Source organism: Zeus faber (genome assembly GCF_960531495.2).
Source record: "Zeus faber genome assembly, chromosome: 18".
Taxonomy (NCBI): domain Eukaryota; kingdom Metazoa; phylum Chordata; class Actinopteri; order Zeiformes; family Zeidae; genus Zeus; species Zeus faber.
In genome coordinates this window covers 30116794-30126793 of record NC_137210.1, presented here as the reverse complement: position 1 = coordinate 30126793, position 10000 = coordinate 30116794, and the positions used below count along the sequence as shown (strand labels likewise).

The 10000-nt window shown below is 47.3% G+C and overlaps 1 protein-coding gene across 1 annotated transcript in view; it reads left to right on the top strand.

Moving 5' to 3' along the window:
• Positions 1 to 10000, top strand: part of mylka (myosin, light chain kinase a) — a gene marked incomplete at its 5' end in the record, with an annotated part of 61598 nt that overhangs the window by 41719 nt on the left and 9879 nt on the right. The window contains 7 exons of the mRNA XM_080018984.1: positions 4382 to 4429; positions 4702 to 4829; positions 4993 to 5149; positions 5260 to 5450; positions 5587 to 5701; positions 7594 to 7623; positions 7868 to 7958. Coding sequence (XP_079875110.1) covers positions 4382 to 4429; positions 4702 to 4829; positions 4993 to 5149; positions 5260 to 5450; positions 5587 to 5701; positions 7594 to 7623; positions 7868 to 7958 — 760 coding nt within the window. The remainder of the gene's footprint in view (positions 1 to 4381; positions 4430 to 4701; positions 4830 to 4992; positions 5150 to 5259; positions 5451 to 5586; positions 5702 to 7593; positions 7624 to 7867; positions 7959 to 10000) is intronic.

The window sequence follows — 10000 nt, the reverse complement described above, 5'->3', positions numbered from 1 at the left end:
TCTCTCTCCCTCCTTCTCTCTCTCCCTCCCTCCTTCTCTCTCTCCCTCCCTCCTTCTCTCTCCCCCTCCCTCCTTCTCTCTCCCTCCCTCCCTCCTTCTCTCTCTCCCTCCCTCCTTCTCTCTCTCCCTCCCTCCCTCCCTCCCTCCTTCTCTCTCTCTCCCTCCTTCTCTCTCTCCCTCCCTCCTTCTCTCTCTCCCTCCCTCCTTCTCTCTCCCTCCCTCCCTCCTTCTCTCTCTCCCTCCCTCCTTCTCTCTCCCTCCCTCCCTCCTTCTCTCTCTCCCTCCCTCCTTCTCTCTCTCCCTCCCTTTCTGTGAATCTCTGTTTGTAAAACTCTGCAGCGTCTCTCCGTCATGACCGTATATGGTGTTTAGGGTCTGCTCATTTCAACATGGCCGCCCCCTTGCTCTGCAGGGAACGCTGCATGTGATGGAACATCCCTCCGTCCCTCCATCTCTCCTTCACCTAATCCATCATCACTCCATCCCTTCATCCCCATTACTCCATCTCTCCATCACCCAATCCATCCATACTGTAACTCCATCCCTCAATCCCTCCATCACTCCATCCATCCATCACTCATCCCTCCATCCTTCCATCACTCATCACTCCATCCATCCATCACTCATCCCTCCATCACTCATCACTCCATCCATCCATCACTCATCCCTCCATCCTTCCATCACTCCATCCATCCATCCATCTATCTATCTCTCATTCCTCCATCCTTCCATCACTCCATCCATCCATCCATCTATCACTCATTCCTCCATCCTTCCATCACTCCATCATCCCTTCCTCTCTCCATCTCTACATCACTCCATCCCTCTATCTCTCCATCACACCATCCCCATCCATCCTTCCATCACTCATCACTCAATCTCTCCATCCTTCCTTCCAACCTCCACCCCTCTGTCACTGCATCACTCCATCACTGGAAGATAAACAGAAATCAATACTCAGATGTGATTCAATTATACTTTTAACATTTATGAATCCATTTAGAAACTTTGTTTGTTTGGACAGTGACTGTGTGAATGGAGGAAGATTGTAGGCTACAATTACTACTACCACTACCACTGCTTCTACTATTACAACCACTACTACTACTATTTCTACTTATACTACTACCACTACCACCACTACTACTACTGTTACAATCACCACTGCTACTCCCACTTCTACTACAACTACCACCACCACTACTACTACTACTACTACTACTACTACTAGACTGCTACCGCTACTAGTACCATTACTACTGTACTACAACTATCTGCTTTGATGACATAAAGAGTTATTCCAACACTGTCATCTAGTACTAGAGCACTTCAGTACTCTAGTACTTTAGTACCATTGTTGAGTAAGTTTCTCCATGCTGGAATGTGTACTGTTATACAAACATCTGGAGCAGCAGAAACAGCTGTCCGGCCATGGAGGATCATGGAGGATCATGGAGGATCAGTAGATCCTCCATCTTGGATCAGACAGGAACTGTTCTTGCTGGTTATAATGCCTCTGGATCGCCCCCCGTGGTGCTTTAGAGAACCACACCAGGTGCTCCTCCTCATGTCTGACATGAGGAGGAGCACATGAGGTTGTTGCACATGAGGTTGTTGAACTACGCGCGCTGTTGTTGTTTTGAAGGAGGAGGTGAGGCGAGTGACAGGGCGTCGTCATGGTGACCAACATAGCAGCGCGTGTCTTGGAAACGTGTAGCAACCGAGTAGATCCAGAAAAAGTCCAGAACCGAAGCCGACATTACTGAGCTGCCACTGACCTGTGTTAGGAAGGTTTCCATGGTGACATGTTGTATCCAACATGGCGCTCCAGGTCTGGGTGATCAGGAACCACACGTTATCACCACATCAATATTATCAATATCACCTGAACAACGTGAACAGTAACAATCTTGACTGTTTTTCCCGATCTACTATTACTACTTTTCACTTCTATCCATCGGGACACCGCGCTTCCTGTCACATGACCCAGTGTTTGTTTAGGACACACACACACACACACACACACATTGTGTCTCAGTGTTTTTGTACTGTTGTGGTTTCCATGGCAACACAACTCATTGTCACCGACGTTGGGACTGATAAACAAAACAAAGAAAATAAAACATGAATTCATGGAACGGAAGAACGAGTGGGAGGTTAAGAAGGATAGATCAAATTAGAGGTTAATGCTCTCCACCGCTCCACCTCCCCCCACCCCTCCATCTCCCTCCCCCTCCATCCATCCTCTATCCTCCATCCTACACCCCCCCCCCCCCTTTAGGTCACAGGTCTGATATTAAATAAATATCCAGATATTTCCTGGACTCTGGAACTATATCTGGAATGACCATATAAGGGCAGAGAGACGGAGGGAGAGGGAGAGAGATAATCCATGAAAACAGCGTCTCCATCCCCCTCTTACTCCCTCCTCGTGTCCTTTTCTCTTATTCTCTCCATTCCTTTTGGAGCAGGATGGAAGTTTAGGTTCGAGTCACACTTCACTTCATCCCACGGAGAAACAGACAGGCAGAGAGAGAGAGAGACAGACAGAGAAAGAGACAGGCAGAGAGAGAGAGAGACAGACAGAGAAAGAGACAGGCAGAGAGAGAGAGAGGAAGGGAGAGAGAGAAAGACAGGTTTAACATTTTGCAGCAGGATGATCTGCAACAAGTGCAAAGAGTAGTTTATTGTTGATTAAATGTCTTCAGATGTTAAGATAACATGTGACATCACACGTTAGATCAGATTTTATTAAGATCAGATCAGAATGTGTTTTGTCTGCTTTTCCACTCTGGTTGCACAGAAAATCACACTGTAACAGCAGCTTTCTTCAAAAGCAGGTTGTGCCTCCAGTCCCAGTAAACAGTGGTGCTGTCATGCACAGCAGGAGGGTGAATTAAGTGTATTTGCTAAATACATTGACTAAATATAAGACGAATCATTTAGTGCACGATGAAGTGGCTGTGGGTGTGTAGGACTATCTAGGATTGACAGCGTGCCCCTGAGGACCTGCAGTGACCGCTCGCATGGCTGGTTCTTTGTTCATTAAAGTGTTGGTGTGAGGGAAGAAGCTGTTCCTGTATCTGGAGGTTCTGGTGTGCAGGGCTAGATAGATAGATATAGAGGGGAGGAGTTCTAAAATGTGGCCAGGGTGCAAGGGGTTGGTAATGACCTTCCCCGCCTGCTTCCTGGCTCTGATAGTGAAGACATCTTGGAGTGAGGGCAAGTTTAGTCCAATTATCCTTTCTGCAGAGCTAATGGTGCGCTGCAGCCGGTGTGTGTCCTGTTGAGTGGCAAACCACGCGGACTCAATCACAGCTGAGTAAAACTGCAGTATCAGTTCCTGAGGCAGGTTGAATTTCCTCAGCTGGTGCAGGAAGTTGGTGTCCCACTTCAGGTCCTGGGAGATTGTAGTTCCCAGGAACTTGAAGGGCTCCATGGCCGCCACAGTGCTGCCTTGTATGGTGAGGAGGAACAGAGGAGGGGTGCCTTCTGAAGTCCCCTGTCATCTCCACTGTCTTGACCGTGTTCAGCTCAAGCTTGTTGTGGCTGCACCAGAGGGCCGGCCGCTCAACCTCTCCTCTGTATGCGGACTCACCCCTGTCCCACACGAGACCAATGACAGTACTGTCGTCCGTAAACTTCTATCCCCTATCCTGCTATCCCCCAAGCTGATTATCTGGACCAGAACTGTGGAGGAAAAGTCCCGCGGTGAATGAAATGGTTTGCAGTTTGTGAAACAGGATTTCATTAGCTCTGTAACGTCAATACACCAACATCGTTCACCTAGAAGTAGATTCCCTGACCTTCTGGGACACGGTCTGCTCTATGGAGATAGAACCAGGCAGCCCTATTGCACAGTCCAGTGCGGTTTCACTGAGCCCCTTCCCCCTGAAGCACAGTGTCACAGAGCGAGAGAAATCCTTGTTGGTTCCGTTGAGAAGCAGCAGCTCGGACTTTGGCCGGGTGAAGACCGGATGAAGGGGTCCTGAAAACCTTCTTTCGCAGCCAGACCAGCACACATGCACTCCTCCCCCATTGGCCTCCCCTGAATGTTCCATGGAGAGCGGTCGCTCCGCTCACTAAAATGTTCAAGACGTGTGTAGAATATGAAAAGTGGGTTTTCACGTCAGATGGTGCGGTACGCTGAATGTTAAGCAGTTCTTAGTAAAACGGATCCTGGTGTGTTCACTTCGAACACAACACGCGGAAAAAAACAAAGTACAAGAGTAAACAGTACCGTACTCTTGTACAGTGTACTCTTGTGATCTTAGGATCTAGATGAAGGTACTGTAAGTTACCTAGCATGCATCCTGCCAGTGTGTCGTCGAGCAAGGCACCGCTGCAGACTGAGGTTGATAACGTGCCATTCCATCTGCAGGCGAAGCCAGAATCAAAAAGCCAACTACGAAGACCCCCCCCAAACAAGGTTAGCCCACGTCTCTTTCTGCCTGTCTGTTTGTCTGACTGTCTGTCATTCGGCCTGTCTGTTTGTCTGTCTGTCATTTGTTCTCTCTGCCTGTACTGTGTTAGCATGTAGCATTGTGTACATAGTTATTGGGTAATGATAGCTATTTTGCAGCGTGGCCTCCCAGTGTATGTGTTTCTAGCTCCGCTCTCTCAGATCAAACAGGTCTCTATTGACCAGTAATTGAGTATTGATCGGTCGATCGATCGATCGATCGATGGTGTGTCCCCCAGCCATGCCTCCCCAGATCCTGCAGTTCCCAGAGGACATGAAGATCCTGGCCGGAGAGAAGGTGGAGATCCTTTGCAGGTTCTCTGGAGCTCCACCCATCAGCTGCACCTGGCTCAAGTTCAGGAAGCCGGTAAGACGCCGCGACCGTTAGCTAGGAAGTGATCTCATTATAACAACTGTTGCCACAGCAACCACCTTTCCTCCTGCCAATGCTAACAGTAGCTTGTGTTGCCATCTGGTGATGCTACATAGAAACTACAGTGGTGATTTCTGAGCAATTTCCCTGTGTTCAGATCGCGGAGGGCAGCGGTGATGTTAGCATAGAGAACAGCGACTGCAGGAGCAAGCTAACCATCGCAGCCGGACAGCAGGAGCACTGCGGATGCTACACGGTGGAGCTGAGGAACAGCTACGGCCTCCGCCAGGCGGCACTCAACCTCACCATCGTGGGTACGAGCTGAGACGGTCACCTAGAAACCAGTCAATGACAAACTAGCCGTTTAGCATCAGTACCGCAGTCCACACTGTGGTACTGATGCAGACACCCGTGGTTGCTACAGACAAACCGGACCCTCCTGCGAAGGTTCCGGCGGCGTCGGACGTGCGGCGCTCCACCCTGACACTGTCGTGGTACGGTCCCACCTATGACGGAGGTAGTGCGGTGCAGTCCTACAACCTGGAGATCTGGGACAGTGTGGAGGACAAGTGGACAGACCTGGTGTCCTGCAACAGCACCTCCTACAACGTGCAGGTCCAACCAGAGACAGACTGACTGAGCGACTGATTGATTGGACGACCGACTGACTGACTGACTGACTAACTGATTGATTGATTGATAGACTGCCCTGTGAAGCAGTTTCCGTTCATCCAGATTCTTCTCGCTCCAGAACCTTCTACCGGAGCGTCAGTACAAGTTCCGGGTCCGAGCCGTGAACATCTACGGTGTTGGAGAACCGAGCGCTGAGTCGGAGCCCGTTACCGTTGGGATTGCAGAGGACGATGGTGAGTCCTGAACCAGCACTAAACTAAATCTAATCTAACCTGGACAAAATTAAACTAACCTGGAGTAAACTGAACTAATCTTGATTAACCTGGACTAAAGTAACCAAGACTAAACTAACCTGGACTAAACTGACTTATACTAACCTAGACTAACTTAACCTAAACTAACACAAACGAAACTAACCTGGGCTAACCTGAACTGAAAACAACTAAACCAACCTGGAACTAAACTACACTAACCTGGACTGAACAAAACTGGCCTAATTTAAACTAACCTGGACAAAACGAAACTAACCTGGACAAAACTAACCTTGACATAATTAACCTGGACTAAACAAAACCAAACTAACCTGGACTAAACTAAACTAACCTGGACAAAACAAAACCAAACTAACCTGAACTAAACTAAACTAACATGGAACTAAACAAATCTAACCTGGACTAAACTAAACTGGCCTAAATTAAAATAACCTGGACTAAACTAACCTTGACATAAGTAAATTAACCTGGACCAAACTAAACTAACCTTGACTAAACTTAACTAAAATAAACTAAACTAACCTGGACTAAACTAAACTAAACAAAAATAAACAAAACAAACCTGGACAAAACTAAACTAAAACTAAACTAATGGACTAAAGTAAACTAAATTGGACTGAACTGAACTAAACTAACCTTGACTAAATTAAACTAAACTAGCCCGGAACTAAACTACATGAACCTGGACGAAACAAAACTGGCTTAAATTAAACTAACCTGGACTAAACTAAACTAACCTGGAACTAAACTAAACTAACCTGGAACTAATCAAAACTGGCTTAAATTTAACTAACCTGAACTAAAGTAAAATTAACCTGGACAAAACTAACCTTGACATAAGTAAATTAACCTGGATTTGACTAAACTAAGCTGGACTAAAATAAACTAAACTAACCTGGACAAAACTAAACTATAATAGACTAAACTAACCTGGACTCAACTCAACTACACTGGACTAAACTAAACTAACCTGGAATAAACTAAACTAACCTGAAATAAACTAAACTAACCTGAACTAAACTTACCTGGACATGTATATGTATGTGACGAATAAACATCTTGAATCTTCAACCTGGACTAAACTAAACTAACCTGGACAAAATAAACCTGGGCTTACCTGGACTAAATTAAACTAAACTAACCTAGAACTAAACTACACTAACCTGGACTAAACAAAACTAACCTGGACAAAACTAAACTAACCTGGACTAAACTAATCTTGACATAAGTCAATTAACCTGGACTTAACTAAACTAACCTGAATTAAACTAAACTAACCTGGATTAAACTAACCTTGACATAAATCAATTAACCTGGACTAAACATAACTGTAATAAACTTAACTAACCTGGACTGAACTAAACTAACCTGGACGAGATTAACATGGACTAAATTAACCTGGACTGAACTAAACTGAACAAAACTAAACTTCACTAACCTGGACCAAACGTAACTAACATGGACTAATCCAACAAACCTTGACTAAACTTCACTAACCTGGACTAAACTAACCCGGACTAAACTAAAATGAGATGAGCTTTGTTGAGCTGACCAGATCCAACATGGCTGATCAGCAGAAGGAAGTAGAGCAGTGAGACAGGAAGCTGGACACACTGAGCTCTGCAGGAGCAGCAGTGACACCTGCTGGTGGATCTGGGAAAGTGCAGTTTTTCAAACAATACAAGTAGAAAATGAAAAGAGCTCAACAGGAAACAAAGGAAAGAATAGAAACTAGTAAATAACCTGAAGCCAGAAACATGGAACCCCAACCCCAACCCCAACCTCAACCCTAATGAAAATAACCCCCACCTAACCCAGAAACATGGAACCCTAACCCTGATGTTTTCCAACAGAATGCCACGAGGAAGAGGAGGAGGAAGAAGGTACTGTTCCAACTGTACCCTGCATACACTGTAGTCTAAATTACACTGTAACCTGAATACACTGTACTCTAAATTACACTGTACCCTGAATACACTGTACTCTACATACACTGTACTCCAAGTTACACTGTACCCTGCATACACGGTACCGTACATTACACTGTACCCTGCATACACAGTAGGAGACTTTACATTGTAGCCTATGCTGTACCCGAATTGGTCCTGCTTCCTGTTTCCTGTCCAGACTTGGAGAAGGAGCCAGATTACAGAAACGTGACGGTCAGAACGGACGTGAAGGTCAAAGAACTTTATGACGTGGAGGAGAGGCTGGGAACGTGAGAGCACACACACACACACAACATCACATTCATGCAGCTGGTTTTCAGTACATTTGGACAGAAAAGCTCTGACCAATCAGATCCATCGACACTGCTAACTTTATTTGTTATAAAAGGTGTGAACTGTGACACCGAGTGGTCACTCCTGGTGGTCACTCCTGGTGGTCACTCCTAGTGGTCACTCCTGGTGGTTACTCCTAGTGGTTACTCCTAGTGGTTACTCCTAGTAGTCACTCCTAGTGGTTACTCCTAGTAGTCACTCCTAGTGGTCACTCCTAGTGGTCACTCCTGGTGGTTACTCCTAGTGGTTACTCCTAGTAGTCACTCCTAGTGGTTACTCCTAGTAGTCACTCCTAGTGGTCACTCCTAGTGGTCACTCCTGGTGGTTACTCCTAGTGGTCACTCCTAGTAGTCACTCCTAGTGGTTACTCCTAGTGGTCACTCCTAGTGGTCACTCCTAGTGGTCACTCCTGGTGGTTACTCCTGGTGGTTACTCTTGGTGGTCACTCCTGGTGGTCACTCCTAGTGGTTACTCCTAGTGGTTACTCCTAGTGGTTACTCCTGGTGGTCACTCCTGGTGGTTACTCCTAGTGGTTACTCCTAGTGGTTACTCCTGGTGGTTACTCCTAGTAGTCACTCCTAGTGGTCACTCCTAGTGGTTACTCCTGGTGGTTACTCATGGTGGTTACTCTTGGTGGTCACTCCTAGTGGTCACTCCTGGTGGTTACTCCTAGTGGTCACTCCTGGTGGTCACTCCTAGTGGTCACTCCTGGTGGTTACTCCTGGTGGTCACTCCTGGTGGTTACTCCTAGTGGTTACTCCTAGTGGTTACTCCTAGTAGTCACTCCTAGTGGTTACTCCTAGTAGTCACTCCTAGTGGTCACTCCTAGTGGTTACTCCTGGTGGTTACTCCTGGTGGTTACTCTTGGTGGTCACTCCTGGTGGTCACTCCTAGTGGTCACTCCTAGTGGTTACTCCTAGTGGTTACTCCTGGTGGTCACTCCTGGTGGTTACTCCTAGTGGTTACTCCTAGTGGTTACTCCTGGTGGTCACTGCTAGTGGTTACTCCTAGTGGTTACATCTAGTGGTTACTCCTGGTGGTTACTCTTCGTGGTCACTCCTGGTGGTCACTCCTGGTGGTCACTCCTAGTGGTTACTCCTAGTGGTCACTCCTGGTGGTCACTCCTGGTGGTCACTCCTGGTGGTTACTCCTAGTGGTTAATCCTGGTGGTTACTCCTAGTGGTTACTCCTAGTGGTTACTCCTGGTGGTCACTCCTGGTGGTTACTCCTGGTGGTTCCTCCTAGTGGTTACTCCTAGTGGTTACTCCTGGTGGTTACTCCTAGTGGTTACTCCTAGTAGTCACTCCTAGTGGTCACTCCTAGTGGTCACTCCTAGTGGTTACTCCTGGTGGTTACTCCTGGTGGTTACTCTTGGTGGTCACTCCTGGTGGTCACTCCTGGTGGTCACTCCTAGTGGTTACTCCTAGTGGTTTCTCCCAGTGGTTACTCCCGGTGGTCACTCCTAGTGGTTACTCCTAGTGGTTACTCCTAGTGGTTACTCCTGGTGGTCACTGCTAGTGGTTACTCCTGGTGGTCACTGCTAGTGGTTACTCCTAGTGGTCACTCCTGGGGGTCACTCCTAGTGGTTACTCCTAGTGGTCACTCCTGGTGGTCACTCCTGGTGGTCACTCCTATTGGTTACTCTTGGTGGTCACGCCTGGTGGTCACTCCTAGTTGTGGTGGTCACTCCTAGTGGTTACTCCTAGTGGTCACTCCTATTGGTTACTCTTGGTGGTCACTCCTGGTGGTCACTCCTAGTGGTGGTGATCACTCCTAGTGGTCACTCCTAGCGGTTACTCCTGGTGGTCACTCCTAGTGGTTACTCTTGGTGGTCACTCCTGGTGGTCACTCCTAGTGGTGGTGATCACTCCTAGTGGTCACTCCTAGCGGTTACTCCTGGTGGTTACTCCTAGTGGTTACTCTTGGTGGTCACTCTTGGTTGTCACTCCTGGTGGTCACTCCTAGAGGTGGTGGTCAC